This window comes from Siphateles boraxobius, unplaced genomic scaffold, assembly GCF_051911475.1.
Source record: "Siphateles boraxobius isolate OS27281-9 unplaced genomic scaffold, OSU_SipBor_1 20, whole genome shotgun sequence".
Classification (NCBI taxonomy): Eukaryota; Metazoa; Chordata; class Actinopteri; order Cypriniformes; family Leuciscidae; genus Siphateles; species Siphateles boraxobius.
The window spans coordinates 16876937-16901843 of record NW_027508811.1 but is presented as its reverse complement, the minus strand read 5'-3'; the positions used below and the strand labels follow the sequence as shown (position 1 = coordinate 16901843).

The following is a 24907-nucleotide window of genomic DNA, read 5'->3' as shown; positions in this document are numbered from 1 at the left end:
GGAAAATATCAGGTAATATTTTGGAAATTATTTCTTGTATTCAGGAAAGCGTTTGTGATGTTTGGTACAGGCCAGTGTTATTTATTTAGTCTGGAAAACTGGTGGTCTGGTTTTAGACTTGTGAAGAGATCCAGTTCAGTGACGGTAAAAAGACTTTTGCAGTGGAATAGACTTTTGTCCTCTGTAGGACATTATGTTTTCGTGAATTTCTCTGACATCATACATGTCACATCATGGATGTCCTGTAAAGAGCACGTTCAGGGCATTTCAGAGATGCCAAATGTTTGGAAGTTTCACAATGACAACTGTCTCCTTGGACTTTAAAAATGTTGTAAAATGTAACACTCTTATGGAAATATGATACAATTTTGCAATTATAATTTAAATCTGACAAACATTTTTAATTGTTTGTCATAAATAAACATCTCAGGAAAATGTTATGGGGTTCCAAATCAAAACTGACTTTCTGTTACGAAACAAGACATCGATTTCATATATGCACACTGTAGAGGACATCAGGACTTCAATCATGTTTATCATGGGAGACACAACAACTGAATAGGGAAAGAAATTTCAATATTCCAATGAAATATTACATATTATTATGAAAATATTGCCAATTACTACTCCCCTTATTACTTTTCTTTTTTATTACATGTTGCCCCAAGAACACATTATAATGCAAATTAGATACAATGTATAGATACATTGTATAAAATAGGAAAAACCCCTTATGGCCATTTTACACATAAAGCAAAATGGTATATCAAATAATTCTGTTTTATCTTTCATAACATAGTGGAGAATCATCTTTACACAAAGTTTGGTATATAAAATCCTGAAACCTAAACATTGATTGGTGATTTGTTTTCAAAATTCCAATATTTTTGTCTATTCATGTCTTTTTATAAAAAAAAAAAAATTGAGTCCTGGTGTGCTCTACAAAGGAAATAGCATAACATATTTTATTCTTATAATTTTGCATCAAATCAGCATTCAATGATATTCCTGTGTTACTTTTCTGTAACTGCAGAAGTACAGATATTATCATCTGCACCTTGAGCTGTTGCCTAGATTGATTGTTCTGCATACAAGCTGCATGGTTCATTGTGACTGACTGATTCTGAAGAGAACGTGAAAAAACGTGTTTTTGTCTTACCCTGATTCACTGTGGTAAGCTTACTATAAGTAATATTTTAGACCTGATGGGATTGTTTTCGCGTGAAATAACATATGTCACTCTTCCTTTTGTGACTCGTCATATCTGTAAATAGAGAAACATTACTCCGGCTACTTTGATGGGTGTATGGTGTGGGAGTGGCATAGGTTAGTTGTCACAAAGAGCGAGAAATCAACAAACTAAATCTCAAACCTTCTGGCGACTCACCCATTTAAAAAAAAAAAACATAGAACAGAGGAGAGTTTGCTGGCAAAAAGCATTATCTATTGTGAAAGGTTAATTCATTATGGTTGTAGCGCTGTTCTGGGATTTATTTACCTTGTCTATTAATAGGTATAAAGTGTTCAGCTGTTCAGATTCAGGGGCTGTTCACATGACACCATTTTCAACTTCGAACAGAAAACTTTTTATGCGTTTTGACTGTTCAATTACACGACAACGGTTAAGGGGGCTCGAAAATGCAAACTTTTGTAAATGGGTTTCAAAGTGCAAGTTTTTATATTATTGTCCATTATCGTTATGCTACAAAACCTTGAATTTGTGAAAATCGTGACGTCATGCATATTAGTGTTTCTTTACAAAGTGACATCGCCAACTACTGGCCTGGCATGCATAATACATGGTGTGAACAGGGATTGTTTTGACAATGTTGTCTTCTGTTTGCTATGCCGAAAATTTAAAGGAAAAACGTTTCTTTTTTTGTGCATCATTGTCGTGTAAACGTACCCGATCTTTTCCATCTAAACTGGTTCTTAAGCCTAGTAGTGAATGTTTTATGAGCAGTATTTATCCGCACAACAAAAACTAGAAGGTCAAATTAAATTGGTCAAAAAAGCGCTCAAAGGTTAAGAAAATCACATTTACTTTGAACTATAATAGGCTACATTAAATCAATTGCAATTAAAAAAACATTCCATTTATTTCGCTCTTCTTTTGAAGTGGGGCCTATATTATTTCGGTAATACTCTCTCTTTAAAAGTATGCTGAAGTGTACTTCGTTTCCCATTGGTAAATACAGAGAAAAGACTTGCATTGAGTCAAAAAAAATTGTGAAATCATATTTTCTCCATTTGCTATGCTGATAATTGTGATTGTGCATATTAGAAAATACAAAATAGGCAATAATCTTTCCACAGAGGTCTCATGTTTTAAACCTCACTGCATATCTGTCTAAAACAAAATATTTCATCACTTCAGTGTAAAATTAATAATCTGATGACCATTAAATCTTGTCAATTTATTAGTAGCCAAACTTCACATACGTCACAACAATTGTCTACTTACAGTATGTGGAGTCACGTCATTATGCTGCTCTAATTTCATAACAGTCGTCTGAGTGCGTGTTAAATAGGAAGGTGTGCGAGTAGTTCAGCTAGACTGTCAAAACTACTACGGCGCGCGCGCTGACAGAGTTTTTATTGCGCTATTTTAGCGCTTCCATAAAGTGAGCACGACTGAACAGAAATTGACTTCTGTACGGCACTCGCTCTAATCGCGTTTAACGCTTTTATCTCCGGCTGTAAAGTCTTCTGGTGTGCCGCTCTCTGTCAGTTACGAGAGTGATGGTTGGCGGCGCCGTGAGCTCAGTGAGGAAGGGCATCTCCTGCCCGACTCAAGACCCGAACTGCACGCGCATCGTGGAAAGCCTCTCCTCGTGGAACAACTCCGTGATGAGCGCGTACAGGCTGGTAGATTTACCCCACACGACCACATCCGTGAGTAAAGCATGTTTCTCCAAGCGCTGTCTTTTCAGTGTTTTTCATCTTTTCCTTTGCAGATGTCCAGGTGTAGCCTACTTAAAAAAGATGTGGCCAAATGATTATCTTTTCATGTTATGGACTTGGATCCAGTGAAATTGACAGTAGGATAAATTTGACAATATCAACATGTGGATATGTTTGTAATGTAGGTTACTGATGTTCGATATTTTTATGTTGTGCTTTTTAATATAGGCTAGAGACAATAGTTTATACACTTTAAATTATATACAATTAAACTGTTATAGCCTACATTTAAATGCAATGAGGGTACTAAAAGTTAATGTCTGCGTCAGTAAACGACGAACTATGCAAAAGCGGGAAAGTTTATGGTAGATTCCTGATGGAGTCTATGAGTTAGCCTATACATCACTCCTAAATGTAAACAATGTAAAAACTATGTTTTAAGTTATTTGTAATATACATTTAAACACATTTTAACCTTTTCGACTTTTTTTCAGGTGAAGTGGGACAGGGATATTAAGTTTATAGCAAATGTGTTTGCTGCAGCCTAAATGATGCATTTAGAGAAATGTACTGCCATGAAAAGTGAGAAAAGGGCTGTGTTGCTTTTGGGATGGAAAAAATCCCCTCATATCAGCATAACCAGCTGTTTTTTTGTTGTTGTTTTTACCATGCTAGCTGGTTTGTCACTGGTCTAAGTCAGTCTACCAGCATTCTCCAGCTTGATCAACAGGTTGACTTCAACCCACCGTCTGGTCCATCTAATCATCTACATCACCAGTGTAATCCATCAAGAAACAATGTACAACCAGTAACTTTCAGAAGGGCAAATGAGAAATATTCAAAGATTTTGATAACTTTTTCTAATTTGATAAATTCAACACATTTTGATAAATAAAACAGTTCATTTATACCTTTCCAAGAGTGAAGATATTCTGATAAGATATATTTAAAAACTATATGACACTGATCCTGTTTGAATATTCATGCTTACAGTTAAGACTGTGTCTTTATGCAACTGAGTCAAGTCAGGTGCATTGCATTTTTTCTCATTTGAAATCTCAATTCTTAAACACAGATGACTGAAACTGTCCTTCACTGTAGTTAATCACTTACTTAATTTGACCATATATGGCTGTAGTCAGTGGGCTGAGCCTGAAGATGCATTTGTGAGGTTAAGTCCTTGGGGTTTTCTCTCTTAAGATCATTATTAAACACTGAGCTAACTAGAGGACTTATGAAGGCATGTCAGTGCTGCAGAAGAGTACCACTGCATTACATATTTATGCTAATTGGGCATATCTTGGGGGTGTTTGTCTTCTCGTACATGTTGTATGTCGATGTTGCAGTTTCTATCTCTGTCTCCTGTAATTAAATGAACTGAATAGTCTGGACTGCTTCTGCTGATGGGTGTCTCTACCCACACAACACAAAGTGTGGTAGATTTGTGTAAATTTATTAACCAAACTAGGAAACTAGGTTTAAAGTTAAAAGGCTGTTTTAATCTGCATATGATCTTATAATTTAATTAGTTGTAAGATTGTTTTTTTAGAGTGACATCCAGATACTCATTTAGTTATGAGATTTAATTTTAATCTGAATACATCTTTAACTAATGATTTGTTCCCATCTTTAATTTAACATGTCTTCATCAGAAGATGAGATCTAATCTAGTTTTACATAAATCATCTACAAATTTAATAGGACTCTGTTAATGACCTAATCTCTGTTGCGGCAATGTTTTACCACAAAATGAACAGAGGGGGTGCTGTATTTATCTGTATTTGAGTGAAATGGGGGAGACCTTAAAATGGTCCCTAAAAGCTGTTATTGTAATGAATCACATTTTGACCTCTCTGAAATTATTTTATGTAACTCTGAAGCTTCAGCATTTTGTTTAGATGGATACATATTTGGGTCAAGTAAGATTTATTAGGTGATGATGAATCATATTTGTGTAATTCATACACGCACTTGTGCTTGTGACCAGTCTGTCATAAAATGTGACCCAGAAACCCAATAACACCCAAGGCTGATAAGATACTGTTATTTCCGATAGTGACATAGATTTAAGTTTATCAATAACATTAATGGGGGTTTAGCCTTGTCTTGCTCATTTGTCTCAATCTGATGCCAGCACAAACGTCACTGGAAAACCAGCTTCACTGACCATGAGGGATTAGGATAAAAAAAAAAGCATCATAATCTTGCGATTATAATATAATCATATTCAGGTTCATGCTCAGACCTCTCAATGTGTTCTTTTCCTCCTGTTGGTAAAAATAATGTGATCTGTGAGCAGAGACATGCAGAGTGAATATTGTTTTGTAGATGCGGGAGAGTTTGTGTGGTTCAGGAGAGTTTGGGTTCTTGTGCTTTATATCAGTTTGTGTGGGTGCATAAATCTTTATCATAAAAACTCATATTATTGTGAAACCTTCTGCAAGTTCCATAGCCATTCACCATAAACAACATTAAGAAAACAAGTGGCTGGTTGTTTGACACTGAAACCCAATATATTGAATATCAACCAAAACAGACTTATTTGCCAGCCAACTTTGGACAAAATTGGCATGTGTTTTACAGTGTCGCTCATAAAAATGCAGCCTTATTTCTAATTTGAAGAGGAAAATGCCCCCGAAAGGATAACAGTACACAGTGAAACTAGGAGAAATGGTTTGAGATGAAAGAGTGGGAGGTGCACTCACTGCGTGCGTTTAGCCGAACTCCGGCAGCTTTGCTTTCTAACTGAGCTAACCAAGTAATCATGGTAATGCGGTCAAACAAGCGCAGCGGCATCTGGAGCGCAAGAGAACTTAGCCAGATATGAAGGACAGCTGTTAACATCCTGTGAATGACAGTACATGTCTGTTAGCTGGACCAAGGACGCAGTAACCATGCACAGCAATGTTCCATTTTTAAATACATTTTCAATTTCAAGGATGACGTAACGATAAATTAAAACAAATTTACTGATTTCCACATTGCAGATTAATGTGTATCTGCAGGTTCAGAATAATGCTGTTATTGTACACGCATCTGAAGTATCATCAAAGATGATTAAAGACCTCTAGAGTTGTACTGTTCTGTCTGAACATTTTTCAGCTTAAAAGGACGACACAACTAATGTTCATTAAACAGGGGAGTTGAGGTTTTGTCATAAATGTAATCACATTTAAAGTTACAGATTTGTGGAGAAAAACGAAGACATGCTTTTTTATATTCTTTAATATGCTTTAATCATTTCAAATCATTTCCTTAATATAGGTCACTAATCATAATTGCTTCTTTAAAATTAATTACTTTGGCTTGTTACGTTCTATTTCTGAACTACTAACTACACAATGAATGTAATGGGGCATATCATAAATTATGCATATAACATAAGCAAGCATAACCTTAATATAGCACAATTTACTGTACATTTAATTTTAATGTTCAGTTGTAGTTTGGAATTCGAAAGTCTTGTGGTTGAAGAAAACCTCACATTTTGTGAATCAGTAGTGTTTACAAAGACATTGAGTTTTATTCTTCCTCAGGAGAGGGATGAATAATGGATTTTTTTTTAATTATCCATGTGTTGACTTTTGTGAGGCAATCCTGATTCCAGCGCAAATGTTTTCATAATCAGTTATCCCACATTTTCAGAAAAAAATTGTGCAAACCTGTACCTTTAGGGGGGTAAAATAGCTTGTCACTAGGGCAGTGCCATTAAAGAGACATCTTTGCACCTTTATTTACCAATAAACATTCATAGTAGTAAGCCTACCTTAAGGGTAGATATTACTCTAAGGTATAATATTCACCTTTTAGGGGTAGATAAGTTACATGATGTCCCTTTAAGGGTACTGTCCAAGTGACAAGCTGTTGTACCCCTAAAGGTTTTTTTCTTTCTGACAATGTATCTGCATTATCATCTGCTGTAAATAAAAAATACTTTTACAATACCCCTTTTTCTCTGGAAAAACGACATGGTTTTGAAGAGGCTGGTTCATTTTGAAACCTCTTCGAAAAATCCCATGCACAGTTACTGTCATATTACCCTGAGTGAGAAACAGATGTGGGACTCAAACAGTATCTATTTCATTAGAATCCTTCTCATTCCAGAGAAATAAAATGGTCTTATCTCAGCCCTCAAAGTTTTTCATGGCTTAGATCTTCAGTTAACCCCAAACTCCGAAGTAATGAATGAAAACACAGCAATGGCTACTTCTATATTTTGAAGATCCTTCTGAACAAATAAATTCACAAGTGCAGCTCAGGATGGAAGTGGTTTAATAAATGTTTTGATGACACAAAATGGCCCATGTCTGTTGAAGTTGAAGAGAAACATGATTTGTATCAATTAAGTTTGGGGTTTTTATAAGAGGAACCATGTTTATACATCTCCAAGGTTTTAATCTTTCTTTCAACATATCTGATTTTTATCAGCTATACAGTTCAGAATATAATTTGGCTAAAACTCGTCTCTAGAAGAAACTAGCCAAATTAGACAGGTTGCGTGAAAACCATGAACACATCTACGCAAAAGAAGATATGACCCAGAATAAAATGTATGGTTCTGTTATAGCTGCCTGTGTTTTACATAACGAATGATTTTGACAGTTTGTTGGTGAAGAATTGTCTCCACATCATCATTTGACATATACCAAAGGCAATTACTGAATCTGCTTTGTCATATTCCTCCGTCATGGCCACATGGTTACACTCATCTGCTGTGAAATGACTTTTCCGGGAGTGCTTGTCCTGCATACATACAGCCATCTCGTGTGCCCAGAGCTCTGACACTTAAAGGTCTTTAAAATTAAAGCTTTTCCTGAGGAAAATGCAGTAAACAAATGTCTGCAAAAGAAATGTTTGCGTTTGATCATAATTGCTCTAGGAAAGCTAAATATTTCCTTGTGTTCCTTTTTGCACCATATCATGCCAAGCAAAATAAATAAAATACATAATGAATAGTTTGTAGTCATTATAATGACCAGCAGAATCACACAACTATTTATAAATATATGGATATGAAATATTGATTTAAGTTAAAATTATTTTTTTATCTTGTAGAAAACAATAGGCCTAGCAACAAGTTGAATGCTGCGATATTATTGGAATATTAATTTATATATATATATATATATATATATATATATATATATATATATATATATATATATATATACACTGTTCTGAGAATTACATTTTTTAAAGTAATAGAGCTGGTATGACAAACTGCAGAAAATCAATGAGTGCTCCACCCTTTAATATAATCTGATTTTTTAAAAGTCCTATTTGTGTTTGTCCTATTTCAGAAAAATGTCAAGCGCCCCCCACCCCATACAACCCCACAGACATAATCATCTTAATATGGTAAAATGCGCTCTGGTACTGAAGGTATGCATGCAATAACATCCCAGGAACTGAGAAAGCATCTGATTGAACTGAATGTTGTGAGAGATTATGCCCTTTGCCATATATTTCTTAAGTCAGATTCTTCTAAGTATCTGTCTCAGTTTATTTGAAATGATGTACTGCTCAAAGCGACACAAATCTTTTCTTATTGGCCTTCTTATTGGCCTTAAATTACTTTTAATTATTATTAAAGCATTATCTTATTTGTCATGTATTAATCAAGAGAAATGCTAAAGAATAATCTATAAAATAAAGTTTTCAGCTATTCAAATTCACATTCTTGCTTTCAATACACACAGAACATGAAACAGATTTTAACAGTCCCTTTTTAGACCTGGGCCTGCAATGAAAAGCCAGCCCACTGTCATTTAGGCCTGTTAAATCCCTTAAAGATTGAAATGATGCAAATAATTGGATTTCACTGAAACTACAATCTTTTTAATATTAATACATGTTCAGTATAAACTATTGTCAGAACTGAAAACAATTGTATTGTTCTGATAAATAATGAATTGTTTTATGCAAATATATACAATGAAGACTTCCAAAATGATGCTTATTGTTCACAAAAACAGATTATATTGGTTCTGTTTTCAATACTCTATTATGAGTTTGTATAGTGCAAATTCCCATTTAGATGAGATGCCTACAACTGGATATATGCTTTTTAAAAAAGGAGGCATCTTGAGATCTGTTAAAAATTGTGATCTGTTTATCATTTATCATATCAAAAATATAAAAACATCTACAGTGTGTCGTAACTCACTTTGGATAAAAGCGCCTGCTAAATGAAAATGTAAATACATTGTTTACATATCTGCTGTCCTCCCATTTAATGAATGGATGTCTTGTTGGTGTCAGCTGGGTTCAGGCTTAATGGTGTTTCTTAAACAGATTGCACCCTCTCTGATGCAAAGGTCACTATAAAACAGCAACTGCTGCTTTTCATCTGAGCTATTAATTAATGTGTTCTTCTGTGTCTTCAAGGTTGCCATGGTAGAAGAGTCAGTTTACCCTTTCCCAACGGTGGATGTGCCTGATCATGCTCATTACACTATTGGTGCTGTCATCCTTGCTGTTGGCATTACTGGCATGTTGGGCAACTTCCTGGTCATCTATGCATTTAGCAGGTGGGAAGAACAGGCTGAGGTGAAGTTGAACAAGCATTATGAAAACCGTGTGTGACATGCTTTATTGTTCATTATCAAAAGAAGCAAAAATGGAGGGTGATTTTCTCACAGACAAACTAATAGAATCTACCTAATGAACAGAGAAATAAACAATTGATTGCTTTGTGTTTGTGTGTGTGCATGTATTTGTAGGAGCCGGACCCTGAGGACACCTGCCAACTTATTTATAATAAACCTGGCCCTTACAGACTTCCTCATGTGTGTCACCCAGGCGCCCATCTTTTTCACTACCAGCATGCATAAGAGATGGATCTTTGGGGAGAAAGGTACTAACGTACATGCATGGTTTCACTAAATATGAGGACATGTTGATAAAATGTTTGAAGCAAAATGTGATTTGGTCATTTATGAGCTCAAACAGGATCAATCATATGTTTTCACAACTTACAAATATACAGCCAATCTGTACACAAAGACAGTCAAATGCATGGACTTATCAAGCATCATCTTTGCAGATAGATCATTAAAAGTTAATTCATAGGCAGTGTCTAAAATAAAATATGCACGTCCATGATTTATTGTACTGTACTTTCTGAATTATAATGAATTGATTTAAGATTAAATGAGAGTTAGATGGTTTAATTGAACGAATCATTGAATGAAAGTTGAATAGGTTCAAATGAAGGAGAGGTTGCCCTTGGAGACGGCCTTGGTTTGTCAGTACTAACAACAATTCATACCAGTCTTTCTTCATATTTTTGTGGCTAAATGATGAATGGATTTCTGACAGATGTATGTAGCATATTCTAGTACAGTTCTTTCTTTTTCATCAGTTTACAAATCATCTCTCTAAATTGCTCTCAAAACATGTGCAACAAGGCTTTTCTTGTTGATTTTCAGCACTAGCTAGTCATTTTGCTCAGCTGTGAGATGCTGCCTTCGTAATATTAAATGATGGAAGGCTATTTTTCCCCCTGAGGTGTTTTAAATGTCAGTTCTTATCAGGGCCGAATCTTAATTGCCTTCATCAGCCTTGACTGGGATTTGTTGGAATCTTCAGCTTGCTGACGTTTGCAATGAGAGCAAGCGCTCTGTGATTGTGATTATTGTAGTGATTTTGCTGGGTTTGCTGGGCAGTCATGAAATTGTTGTCCGCTCTTTCCCTGTGACAGGAAATCAGGTCACCAAGTCAAAGTTTAGGTGTGTTCGACTTGAAGCGTCAGTGCGCAGATCGATCTTTGTATGACATCAAAGAACCATGAGAACAATTAGAGAGCAACTTAGTTTTGTGGAACAAAACCACAAGGAGAAGGGCAACCATAACATCCAACAACATGGGGTAAACAAGATTAACAAAGATAATGAGTTAACAATGAACCCCTGGGAAGACAATCAAGGGAAAAACTACAAAGGACTACAAACATGGCACTCAGGACAGGGAGTAATGGTGCGTTCTATTATACCCAACGAACCAACTCGTACCTCGGATATGACGTCACGTCCGGACTTCAAGCGTTCTGTAATGTTTTGCGCGTCCGAGTCGGAGAAAAAAATGGACGCCACCCGGAAAGCTGTTGTAATGGTAGCACTGGCCATTTTTACATTAAAAAAATATATTATGACTACACCTTATCAAAACGCAGCCATTTTTGAACTTGAAAATGTTCACTTTATTTCATGTTTTTCATGTTAATCTTCTGTTAGCAACGCTAGCAACGTTAGTAATTGCACTCACAACAACCGATTCCCATACCTACAGGGGACGCAGTAATACGAGTGATTATAATCGTCATTTAAAATACCAAAGCGGTTCAAAAACAATGAAAACAATTCATACTTTAAAGTCACACAGGGCGCAGCCATCTTGAATTCCGAAACGGAATTCTTGCTCGGTGTCCTCACGGTTGTCCGACGTCCGAAAGGAAAAATCAGAGGAAAGGGGGCGTGTTGCTAGGCAACATCTGTCTTCCGATTCGGATCTCCGAGACGGATAAATAATAGAACGCACCATAACATACAAGTCCAGGGACAAACACAGGGACACAAATGTACTGTATCTGCCTAAACAACAATATATTGTGTAATTTCCACTCAAAGCAGTTTATTCAGCATATTGAAGGCATCTGCTCCATTGACTTCCATTCAAACAGAACAGCCTCTGATCTCCCTTTTGGGATCCTGACACGTTATGCTTGTCTGAGTGCAGTTGGAAGCCTCCCTCATGGAGCAGGGGCTCTGAGCCAGTTTCATTTGGTAGAAAGAGTTAAAATATGCTCTTTCTGTTTCTGTAAGGTCTGACTGCACAAGGCACAATTATGAGCACAGTTAATACGGTTGTGACAACCGTAGGCCTGATCCCTGTGAAAGCTTTCACAATCAATCAGATACAACTCACAAAATGCTCTCTTTCAGGATTAACCTGAAAGCATAATCTACTGACAAGGTGTAAGAGAAGACATCCTGATGTTTGAGAGGATTATCTTCATTAACAGAAGCGTCTGTTTTGTAATTATTAAAGTGCATCCAGTTAATGTGTTCTGTGAAAAGCAAGCACAGTTACCATGAATCAGACTGAATGGATTGCCGCTCATTCTGTTATTTACATAAGCTTTGACAGCACAAAAGACAGGTGTGTGTGGATGTTGAGGAGGTGGCAGACTGTGTCTGTCGAGTATAATGGTGTGAAATCACCTGTTTCTCTGCTCCACAGATTCTTCTTTAGCTGACCTGATGTTTTATGTGCAAGAGCCTTCAGACAGACCCAAGCAGACTGTTATCTCTTTCTGTATTTGTGTGTTTATGTGACGTTGGCTTCACTTAGAACAGTAGTGTTACTATGGCCCTGTTTACACCTTGTCTTCTGTCCACTTTCAACCACTTCTGTCCTGATTTCTCAGAGAGGGTTTATGGGTGGGTAAATGTATGGGCTTTTTCAGATCTTTCGATCTAATGGACAAAATAAGCTCAAGCAATTTACATATGAAAACGATCGGAAACAATGAAAAAACATACAGAGCGCAGCAACTTTCGTTTCTGCTCTGATAGATGCAAGACCACGGCGAACAGTGTGAGTGTGTTAGAAATCAGGAATGGTTTAGAGAACATTGTGTTTGGTATGTTTTTCATCTTCAAACCAAACTTGGGTATTCAGCCAAAGTTTAAATACCGTCTGGCTAGCACACTTCCCATTATGTTTACACGTTAGGTCAGTAGGCGGAGAGTAGGTGGTCTTTTGTGGCTGTTCGAACACATTCGACCACATGAGCGTTTACACTACGAAAGCGATCTGGTAGTATGCGTTTTCAACAACCTCTGGAAGTGGTTGAAAGTGGTCAAGCTCAAAACATTTTAGACCCCCTTTACACCTGTTTTGAGCGTCGTTCACTTGTGATACGATCGACCAAAATGCATCTTAATACCTGGTGTAAACGGGGTGATGTGCATTTGGATATGTAGGGTGGAAGTTAATGTAAAACAGTGGTTTTTAATCAGGGGGCTGGGGCCCAATAGGGGGCATCAGCAAACTTGGTGGTCTTAAGTTAACTTAAAATTATTTAAAATAAGTTAAAACAACTAAAAATCCTTTGTAGGACCAGTGTTCCTGGAAAAAGTATGCCTGGAAAAGTCTTGTAAATCAGAAAATCAAGTAATGAATATACATTTCACCTGTTATAACAAGCTCTAAAATATTTTATTGGGTAGAAATTGAGTTTAAAATTGAGAAACATGTATCCTTAATCCTTATCCAGTAAGTTGTCCAGTATGACAACCTTGGAGTCAAAAAGAAAAACATCCATTGATATTTTTCCAGAGCAGATTATTTTAATGACCTGCTGCCGCAGAAGTTGGCCCTCAAATAGAGCCAGCAGCGGTCTGTGTTCCTGTCAGCCAAGAGTCTTCAGGCCTAAAATCTGGTTCACACTGACCCCAAAAAAACAATAACCAAGATTTCAAACGTTTTAAGAAGTTTGCCGCTGGATTTAGATTTTGTTTGAAAGCATAAATGTTATGTTCACACTAACAAAACAAACACCAACAGGGTCAACACAATTATCCAGCAAAACTGCTAGAATTTAACACAAAAATACATCTGTGTATAAATTGTGCTTTGTTACAGACTCACTTAATTCTGTTCCTCCTGTCTCTCCAGGTTGTGAGTTGTATGCATTCTGTGGGGCTTTATTTGGCATCTGCTCCATGATCACACTCATGGTCATCGCAGTGGATCGATACTTTGTGATCACGCGGCCGCTAGCCTCCATTGGTGTGCTGTCTCAGAAGAGAGCTCTGCTGATCCTTCTAATAGCATGGGCCTATTCACTTGGCTGGAGCCTTCCACCCTTCTTTGGATGGAGTAAGTGTAGTATATCTATTGTTTTATCATTTTAAAATGACCAAAATGTTCTTAAGCTATATTTCCACTTACTTGGATATTTCTACTGTATCTAACAGTCCTGTAACAGCATTCATACACAATTAAGAGACCTCACCCTCATGTTGCTTGAAACCTGTATGACTCTCTCTTCTGCGCAACACAAAAGTAGATATTTTGAAGAATGCAGGTAACCAAACTGTTTTGGTGACAATTGATTTCCACATATGGACAATTTCTCAAAGTACCTTATTTTATGTTCAACTGAAGAAAGAAGTTTAAGTCAAGTCAAGTCACTTTTATTTATATAGCGCTTTATACAACACAGATTGTTACAAAGCAGCTTTATAGTGATAACAGGGGAAAAAAATGTGGCTGTTGTTCAGCTGAAATCAGTTCAGTGTTGATTCAGTTCCATTGCAAAGATCATAAATTATTGAATTAGTTAATTTCATCTATAAAGCAGTTCTGCCAAAAAATGTGTGTCATCGTCCAGCTCAGTTCACTTCTCATACAACAGCGTCAGTACTGTCAAATCAAAAATATTGTTGAATATGAAGTGTTCCAAACTGATCAAGCCATATGCGACAGTGGCAAGGAACCAGTTCTCCTCTGGCCATGTGTGGTGCTTTGTTAATGGAGTTGCCTATACCTTTGATGCTCATTTAAAAATCATTTAACATGATGCGCCAGTCTTTTATTAGCTCAAATCTTTTGGGACAGGTACTCTGAGCATTCTGAACCATTCATGTGTGAGCACACCAGATGTGAGTTGTTGGCCAATAGCTGGCTTTGCAAACATTGCGTTGTTGGACTCTGATCTGTGCTGTGTAAAGGTGGTCTCTGAGGACCGAGGCTTTTGGCTTAACAGGGATAGACTTGTAAAGCCTGGTGCTTTTGCCTCTCTTGCACTTACAGGCAACCTGACTTCACACGAAGGGTGTCTGTCTCCTTTAATGTTTCTGACATCTTATATCTTCACTGCTGATCGGCACACCAACCTCGTACCTCAGGGAACTGATGATTGGCAGCCCACATGCATGAAAGTCAGATTGTGATAAGAAATATTATAATTATATCGTACCTAAAAAATATCCTCAGCTGTGTGTGCATTGGGTTGTATTTCACTGAGTTTGCCCAGCAGCCAGACAGTAGTCTTAAATCCTTTTTTGTGTGAGTTTGTTCCAGTTTTCACAATACTTTACTGGGTATAAACGGCTTAACTGCTGGCTATCCATCACTTCCCTCCTCAAATTCTGATTTGTCTGTCTCTGTTTTGCAGGTGCTTATGTTCCTGAAGGGCTGTTGACCTCTTGCACCTGGGATTATATGACCTTTACACCCTCCGTGCGAGCTTACACTATGCTTCTCTTCACCTTCGTCTTCTTCATTCCACTTATCGTCATCATCTATTGCTATTTCTTTATTTTCCGATCCATTCGCAGCACTAATGAGTGAGTTCTTCAATACAGGTCCAACAATACAGTATGAATTAATTATACCAAACGTCAGCAGTGTTCCAAAGCTGCTAAAATGCCTTTTGTATTATACACTCTTGAACAAAATCTTAAGACCGGGGGAAACCTTGCAAGTATTCGCTTTTCACGCTAGTGGATCATAACCGGGTTGTAAGTACTGCTTCAAAATGCCAAAAGAAGAAACAGGAGCAAGAGACAAAAAATAGAGAGTAGGCAATATATTGAAAACTGCATTTAAACTTAAACAGGCTATTCCTCAGCTGATCAAACGTTTAAGACCATAGGCATAAAAATAAACCTACAACAGAACTAAAAGTGTCAAAAAAGTGTCAAAAGTAGTGAGTAGCTCCACCGTTCTTGTTGATCACTTCAAACACTCGTTTTCACCATGCTTGATGCGACTGTTCCCAGGAGGCTGCTGGGAACGTTGCTCCATGTGGTGAAGATGGCTTCAAGAAGGGCATCCACGGTCTGGAACTGAAGTCCGTTTTTGTAAACTTCCCTTGCCATCCATCCCCAAATGTCCTCAATGGGATTTAGATCAGGAAAATATGCAGGATGGTCCAAAAGAGCAACGTTATTCTCCTGGAAGTAGTCCTTCGTCAGGCGGGCGTTGTGAATCGCAGCGTTGTCCTGTTGAAAGACCCAGTCATTACCGCACAGACGGGGGCCCTCAGTCAAGAGGGATGCCCAGCAACATGTCCACATAGCCAGTCGCCGTTTGACGCCCCTGGACAACCTGAAGCTCCATTTTCCCATTGAAGGAAAAAGTACCCCAAATCATGATGGAGCCTCCTCCACTGTGCCGCGTAGAAAACATCTCCGGTGGGATCTCCTTGTCATGCCAGTAACGTTGGAAGCCATCAGGACCGTCCAGATTACATTTTTTCTCGTCAGAGAATAAAACTTTCTTCCACCTTTCAATGTCCCATGTTTGGTGCACCCTTGCAAATTCCAAACGGGCAAGTTTGTGGCGTGGGAGGAGACGTGGCCTTTGAAGGCGTTTTTTGTTCTTGAAGCCCTTCTCTCGCAGATGACGTCTTATGGTTATTGGGCTACAGTCATATCAGTAAGTGCCTTAATTTGGGTCGAGGATCGAACTGTGTCTTCACGGACAACCCGTTGGATCCTGCGGCTCAGTGCAGGTGAAATGTTTTTTGGTCTACCACTTGACTTTTTTGTCCCATAACTCTCAGGATCTTTTAAGGAATGTAAAATGACTGTCTTACTTCGTCCAAACTTGGCAGCGATGGTGTGTTGCGAGAGGCCTTGCTTGTGCAGCTCAACAATCCTGCCATGTTCAAAGAGGGAAAGCCTTTTTGCCTTTGCCACCAGGAGATCCTGACAGTGTGACTGCCTGAAGATTAATGACACCAAAGCCATATTTTTGTACAGATTTGACCTTTTTATGCCTATGGTCTTAAACTTTTGATCAGCTGATGAACAGCCTGTTTAAGTTTAAATGCGGTTTTCAATAAATTGCCTACTCTCTATTTTTTGTCTCTTGCTCCTGTTTCTTCTTTTGGCATTTTGAAGCAGTACTTACAACCTGGTTTTGATCCACCCGCGCGAAATGCGAATACTTGCAATGTTTCCCCCGGTCTTAAGATTTTGTTCAAGAGTGTATACCAAGAGTGTATATATTCTATATTTTAATTATTTAATGCTTTTAATGGCAGTTCAATGGCCATTGTTGTTTAACTTTTTCCTTTTTGTCTTTGGAAGAGCTGTGGGTAAAATTAATGGAGATAACAAGAGAGACTCAATTAAACGATTCCAACGACTGAAAAATGAATGGAAGATGGCAAAAATTGCTCTTATTGTCATTCTCATGTATGTCATCTCCTGGTCTCCATATTCAACTGTGGCACTGACAGCCTTTGCTGGGTAAATTAATCCCAATCCTTACACACAATAAGATATATAATATAATATAATATAATAAACCATTTAAAATACTTTCATTTTTGTTCTATTTGATTTAGCGCTCTTGTGTTCATTTAGATTTTATTCAATTTATAGTCATTTTGTAGACAAAAAATAGAGGTAATAACATAAGATATGAGATATCCATAAAAGAGTGTTAATTAATTATACACTTATTTTTCATGTGTTTTGCAGGTATGCTGACATGCTCACGCCATATATGAATTCAGTTCCTGCTGTGATAGCCAAAGCTTCAGCCATCCACAATCCCATCATCTATGCCATCACACATCCCAAATACAGGTACAGGAGTCTCTATTTACCGTTGTCAGTTTAGTATATTTGTTGGGACAAGATTGGTGACTCCGTGACAAGTTTTGACACCAGAAGTGGTCATGAAAAACCGTAATGGTACTATAAGTGATAAATGGACAAACTCACTTTCCATTAATGCAGAACATTGGTCAGATTAGATCAAATTAGATTACCTGGTCTGGCCCCATTAAGAGTAAACACCTGGGGCAAATTGTGTTTTTTTTTAATTTTACTATAGTGTCTAGCTCACTGAGCCATTCATTCACAAATTGATCAGAACCAGGCCTTGCATCTGGGTGAAAGTGTAAAATTCCATTTTGATTGATTTAATTAACCTAAATATCCATTTGAGCATAAAGAGTAATTAATCCAGCAGAAGCATCCTGACGGTATGGTACTGTATCATGCGGCTACAGGCCTGTTGGGGTAAAAAATCCTTTTGATTTGATTTTCTCCCACAACACCAAACCACAGCATTTTCCTAAACACACATTAGTCCCTATGCGCTGAACAAATTTCCTGCCATGCATGCAATGACAAAAAGGTTATTTTGATTTAGGTCTAAAATGCAATAATTTTGTTGAATTATGTAGCTAATACAGAGCTCTGAAATTATTGCATTTATTTTGACACAAAAATTTTTCATTAAACTTATTTAGTCTGTTACTATTTCCTGTATACTGTATCAACTATTGCTCCCCCAATTGGACTTTTAGCCCAAGTGCTGCAAAAAGACCTCTTTGCTGCCTTCTGCTTAAACTTAGTTAGTTTTCAATGCAAGTTTTGTTTAAATTAATTTTATGTTTCTAATTATATATTTTTTTTTATTTGATTATTTCTTTTATATAATTTTATTTTTTTACTGAACCTACTTATATCTTGTCATACTCTATGTAAATATGGATCCATCATGTCTAAGCTGTCTTATCCCTACATCTCATCTGTGTCATTCAGGTTGGCCATAGCGAAATACATTCCATGTCTCCGTGTGCTGTTGTGCGTCCCCAAGCGTGACCTCCACTCGTTCTACAGCAGCTTAATGTCCACACGTCGTTCCACCGTCACAAGCCAGTCCTCTGATGTGTCCGGACAGTTCCGCAGAACCAGCAATGGCAAGTCCCGGCTCTCCTCAGCCTCCGACAGCGAATCTGTGAGTGTGTTTGAAGGACCTGTAGTGTTTATTACTCTTCTGATGTGGGTAAATGTGATTGTAATGGATGTATTTTATGACCTCTTTCTTCTCTAAAGGGCTGGACAGACACTGAGGCGGATCTCTCGAGTTTGGGCTCCAGGCCTGCCAGCCGACAGGTGTCTTGTGACATCAGCAAGGACACTGTGGAGATCCCAGACTTCAAACCATGCAACTCATCCAGCATCAAGTCTAAGCACAAAAGCCATGACTCGGGCATCTTTGAAAAGGTGACCTCACAGGCTGAATGTATCCCATATGTGGCAAGTATCAAAGGAATGTAGCTTGTTTAACAAACATTTACATGCAAAAAAGGGCTGATTCAGCATCAAGTCTTCTCAAGCCTCACTGAAAGTATGTCCTAGCGTGTTTCTTTAAAAACAAATCTTACTGACCCCACTCTTGAATGTTGGTGTATGTACCTGAAGAGTGACCTCACTCTCTTATTTCTGACCTAGAGCTCCTCTGATGTGGATGATGTGTCTGTGGTCGGACTCGTTCCTTTAGCTGTAAGTCTGACAGTGAATCTGTTCAATATAATAGTTCAGTAAAAAGTCTCACTGCTGACCTGCACACCTCAAGCTGTTGCGGGATCCTGTAGGTGGTATATGGTTTGTAAAATGTCCTGACCTCAGGAACATTGTGTTCTGGTGCCACTGGCAGAGCAACTCGCCCAGGACATCAAATTTGTCCATGAAAAATCTGCAAGCGTATTTCAATTTCTAGAATGCTATTTGATGAATCATGGTGTGGTGTGTAGAAAACAAAATGGTTAGTGAATTAATTAGAATACTGATTACAAAAGTAAAGCAAATAATAAAATGATTGTTCCATTTTTCCAATAAATGTCTCTTTCTGTGGAAGAAATATGTGCCCTTGAAAGAATAATTCTAATAATCATCTTTCATACGTGAACGCCTATTAATTAAACCGAGATTTATGCTGTCAGTGTTTTGTTATGGAGGTCATACTGAGCTTAATTGCAGCAGTGTTATCTGCGGGAAAAATTCATTCTGATTTAATGTACAATAAAGGCTGATAATCGACAAAATCAAAATGTTCTTTTGTGCTTTTTGCAGGCTTGTGACATGGCAGACATACCAGTTTCAAGAGGTGCGATTGGTCGGATTCCCAGCATTGTCATCACCTCTGAGTTTAGCTCTCTCCTACCCTCAGTACGGGCCAGCTCCAGAAGCAGCCGCTCAAGTATGACCAGTGTTGGGGCAAATCTGCCCAGAAGAGACTCTCATGGAGGAGTCCAGCAGAGGGCAGTGCTTCTCTCCACTGCTGCTGAAACACCTGAGGCCGCTCATTTAGACAACCCTTGCCCCAAACATCCCTAGTGTTTATACCACTCGCCATTTAGCTTTTACCACTTACCTTGTAGCATTGTGTCAGGGTTTCTTTTTTTTTGTGAGTTATTACGTTTTGTGGTGTAGACATTTAGTAAGAGAGTAAGAGAGAATTGTATTACAGAATGTAAAATAGTCACACAGTAATTCTCTTTTCTTTTGATTACCTCAACTGTTACAGGATGACCAGCACCTTTGTTTCCTTGTGTTTTAAAGGTGTATTTAACAGACAGTGCTTTAAATTAGGCAAAGTTACTTATGAAGAGAAAGGGCAATTCAAGTTCTTTTAGTCTGGTCATCAACCTCAAATGGCATACAGGTAATATTAGCTTACTTAAGGAGTTGTTTGTGTTTGCTTTAGTATTGAGCTTTAAAGGTTTGTGTTTCTTGTACATTATACATATTATTTCGAAAGTTGTTTCCTTTAACCTTAAGCTTTTTTATAATGCCATTTTCAACCAACATCCCTGAAATGTGTTTTGCTTAACAGGGTCATTTTAAGACTGCGGTATGTGAGTTTTGCTCTTGAGGAGCTTAAATGTTCTCTGCTCGCCTCCACAGAACTTAAAGGTATGCAATATAAAGACATTGAAACATGGATATTATTTGAATTATTAAACTTCTTAGACCTTAAGACTTAACTGAGTTGATAAATTACTAAATGTTATTTAATCAGAGAAACAACAACAACAAATTTGCAATAAAAACTTCCAAACCATGTAATAAACCTATAATAATGATTTATATTTTAGAGCTGGATTTTGCAGGAAATTATATATGTCATTCACCCGTGCGTATCATGTCATATCCGTACACCGAGGTAACCATTCACACAGAGACTAAGCACATCCAAAACGATGTTCTTCTACAGAATGCATGCAGTTTTATTTTGTGACCAATAGAGGGCCAAAAGTTACTCATCCCAAATGCAAACCTAGTAAGGCTTTTCATATTTTCATAATTAAAATTTAGTATACATTTATAAATCTATACTTTGTGTTATATTACCTTGGCAGTTAATTACAAAAAGTGTTTCCTAATACAATGGCTAATGGAATGGCAGCAAATTTCTCATAATTCTCTCTTTTGCTGCTGTAATTAATCGCTCGATATTTCTTCCCTCTTAAGTCTTGGAAAAAAAACACTATCATGTATTTTTGCTTTTGCAAAAGGGAATCCAAAATTATATTTGCTGTCGTCCTATTACCCTCTAAAAGTTTATCCAACTATGATGACGTCATACCTGCACCACTCTATAACTTTTGATTATCTGATGGGACACACTTACAACATTGCATTGTAAAAATGCAAAAGCTTTATTTACACTTTTTGATTTTCAATACTCTGCACATTAAAACAAACTTTAAAATGTCTGTTCACTCCCTATCTAACAAATACAATTTAATTGTGGTGCTTCTAAATAAGTGCTAAAAAAAGTTTTACAAAACACACATACTCATCTCTGCACCAATAAAATAAACAACACTTTCACCCGGTTCCACAGACGAGGCTTAAAGCCTAGTCGCAGACTAAAATGCATATTTGAGCTTTTTTAACTGAAAAGCAACTTGCACTGACATATCCTAAAATATGTCAGTGCCATTGTTTTGTCTCAATATACACACTAGCATGTTTTTATTTTTCTAAAGCATGTTTATAAAAGCTATTTAAATGTCCTAATTGAATTTAAGGCCTAATCCTGGCTTAGTCTAAGCCCTGTCTACTGGGCCTTTATGTTTTACTACCAAATTATATGTAATATCTAATTAACTTAACTTACATAAACATATAGAGATTATAGTGTAGATTTATTGTGTTTTAAGGGCGTTTATCAGACCTGTGACACATACACATTCTCTTTAGTGGTCAAAGTGTGAGTATTGGGACAGACCCATGGTGTAGTTTTAAGATCGGAAGTTTAATAATGCTGCCCCTGACTTCTGATCATCTGAGTTTTGAAAGCATTGTAGTCATTTCTGGTTTATTGTCATTTTTTTTTAAATATCTTACTAAATATACATATGCAGTAAATGTGTTTTTATTTGTAAAGGTCTTATAATATTATTAATGGCCTCTGAAAGTAACTGTCTAGTTCAATAGAACCCTTAGAACTTCAGGGTTAAGAATGTGAAATTCATTTTATCATACACAGGGACACATCATTATCTCTGTAAATCATGCCAACAGAGAATTTGCAAATGATTTCATACATTCTGTGTGTTTAAATCCATCAAGATGAATCACCCTATATGAATATCGATCATATGCTCACATGTACATGTACACCCACCTCTACAGACAAGTTGATTTTTAATATTGTAAAAATGTAGTTGTGTTTTACATTTAAATTTCAAATAAAAAATAAAATGTAAATAATCACTTTAGAGTACACAATCAAATCATAGTCAGCTAGTAATGTTTAAACAATTATGTTGCCTTTTTACTCAACGACAGGTCGGAAAGACTGACTATACCTCAAATGTGATGGTGGCTGCTCTTCTAGATAGTTCTGGAAGACACGTTTAGCAAATAAACATTGTGGCACTCTTTGTTAGATCTAGTGTTAGTACTTTGTTGAATGATTTATTTGTTCATGTAAAGGAATCATTTATTTGTTCAGATTGACTACAGTCTGTGGACTGTTTATATTGTTAAGTAGGTCTCAGATTGTATCCGAGTTTATATTTGTTAATGTGTATCCATTTAAATGAAAGACACCGTTTATAGCCTATATATATATATATATATATATATATATATATATGTATATCTGACACCAAGGAGAACATTATTGTATATTTGTAACGCTATTATATGTAGTTGCTCCTATTTATTTATTTTTTAAATAAAACTGCAGTTCTACACATTGTTTCCTTTTTCAATAAAATATGTAGTGGAGCAAGTTCTTTCATAATCAAAAATTTTACTCTAACAGTAACTCAATCAATAGGGAGGGACACAGACTTTTACTGTAGCCCTATTATTCTACTGCAATGGTTCTGCCAGTAGTGAGTTAGATGTATACTGGTTGAAAAGAACCAAAGGATAAACACATCTGCCCCCCTCTGGCCGCATGCTGAACTGCATGAGCCCACCTTTTGGAATCTGTGCAAAGGATTGTGGGTGAATGCAATACACTTGTTGCATCCTTCAAAATGGCGTTTGAACATTTTGAAAGGTCGTAGGCTATAACCTCTAGGATTCAGTTCAGTATAGACTTGGAAATATTGGGCATAAAATTTGCTGTGGTATGAGTGTAAAATGTGTTGACTTGACTGGACATTTCAGTCTCAAATTGGATCATTCATAGAGCATGTTGTCTGTGGTTAAAATTCTCTTACAGAGTCTGTTCAATGCAAATGAACCAGGTTGTCATTTTCAAACAATGAACCACCTGCTCTTTCAGACAATGCCCTCGTGGGGGCAACATGCCATTTGCCAATTCAGCAGTGGCTCAAAAAAACATATGACATTAAACATGACGGCAAGAAATGTTTGCACAGCTCTGCCCAATAGTCCGTTAAATGGACCGGAAAAGTAACAAAAGTATTTCTTAGCACTGCTTTCTATTTATGTTTTATATTATAATTATTACTTTATACTGTAGGCCTATAGTTGTATAACTAGCCTACATGTTTCGAGTCACCAACTCTGGCAGTTAGATTTATTGTGCTCTAGGGAGGCAGGATCTGCATCATAACCTGATGTGGCATGGAAAACCCTCTCAAGTGTGTTACTAACAGCAGTCATTCATTCAGCCACTGTGACTGTACGTGTCCTCTGGGGTCCGTCGTTATCCTCAAACCTCTAAACCATGCCACGTGTAGTATTATAAATAATATTCATTCATTACATTTAGCTCGGATTTATATTCCAGTTCTCAGCTTGAGAAAAAAATTATTTACTGCAAAATAATCTACAACAGAAGCTATCAAAATCATGAAAAAAGACTAAAATTTTGACTAAGAATGGTCTGACTCTCCAGCCTAGTCAGGCTTTTTAGGCGTGGCGGACCAACTACCAGCAGAGAACCTATTTGCCTGGGAGACCAGGTTAGCTATCTAATAGGCCTACAGCAGAAACACATCGTCAAACACGGGCGTAATTTCCTATGGGGACAGGGGCAGGGCCGGATTAACATAAGGGCTAGGTGGGGCTGAAGCCCCAGGGCCCGCGGGATTAGGAGGCCCGTGATTGGCTGGAGGAAATGAGATTGTCAAATCATAGGTGGTTTATTTGTGTATGATAAAATAACAAGAAGTTATTGGAAAATGTGTCTGACTGATATAATTCACCGCCCAATCAAATTAACTCTACAATTTGCGGCATGACGTTAGCTTCACCCTCCTGCGTCGTCACCGATCTGCGTGTTTTATACGTCGAAGAAGGTAAACAAGCAGCTGAAGTAAGTTAATGAGTAAAGCACTATTTGGATGGTAATTGTTTCTCATGGAGTCGTAAGGTATTTTCAATATTCGGTGATTTTATTGCAGTCTGAATACAGAATGTCAGTGTTTTTTCTCCCACCACTCACCCGTGTAAAAATCCCCGGCCGAATTCCTGTTTTTTTGACGAACATCAAGGTCCAATATCCAAGGTCTACATGGGCATTTTTGCCCAGATGAGTTTTTGTCTTATTGTAATATTACATAATATAAAATAAATATATCACAAGTAAAAGTGCAGTTTTCCCCAAATATCAGCACAATTGCTAATGTGATATGTTATGCAACATGAGTTGACCAATAAGTTAACATTGAGAGTTTTGGTTTATCGTCACTTCGCCGATGAAAATTCCAAAATGAAACCAAACCACAGCAGAAACAATCTCTGAAACTGAT

The 24907-nt window shown here is 37.2% G+C and overlaps 1 protein-coding gene across 2 annotated transcripts; it reads left to right on the top strand.

Moving 5' to 3' along the window:
• The first annotated feature begins 2572 nt into the window (after window positions 1-2572).
• Window positions 2573-22804, top strand: opn4a (opsin 4a (melanopsin)). 2 transcript variants are annotated; one of them, XR_013205958.1, is made up of 12 exons: window positions 2573-2895; window positions 9292-9434; window positions 9627-9760; window positions 13585-13788; window positions 15089-15260; window positions 17010-17171; window positions 17406-17513; window positions 18480-18675; window positions 18774-18944; window positions 19173-19223; window positions 19794-20636; window positions 22521-22804. XR_013205958.1 is itself a non-coding variant. In XM_077237172.1 (11 exons), the coding sequence occupies exons 1-11, from the start codon at window positions 2743-2745 to the stop codon at window positions 20055-20057; spliced, it is 1758 nt and encodes a 585-aa protein (XP_077093287.1). In that variant the 5' UTR covers window positions 2573-2742; the 3' UTR covers window positions 20058-20657. The 2 variants fall into 2 exon arrangements, 1 of the variants encoding a protein (XP_077093287.1); XM_077237172.1 differs by lacking the exon at window positions 22521-22804 and having other exon boundaries at window positions 19794-20657.
• Window positions 22805-24907: the final 2103 nt, after the last annotated feature.

Excerpts from the sequence above, each read along its gene's own strand:
- opn4a (XM_077237172.1), top strand. The coding sequence starts at position 2,743 with ATGGTTGGCGGCGCCGTGAGCTCAGTGAGGAAGGGCATCTCCTGCCCG. Across the intron at positions 9,761-13,584 it reads ATGGATCTTTGGGGAGAAAG|GTTGTGAGTTGTATGCATTC; the intron begins GTACTAACGTAC and ends CTGTCTCTCCAG. Across the intron at positions 15,261-17,009 it reads TCCATTCGCAGCACTAATGA|AGCTGTGGGTAAAATTAATG; the intron begins GTGAGTTCTTCA and ends TGTCTTTGGAAG.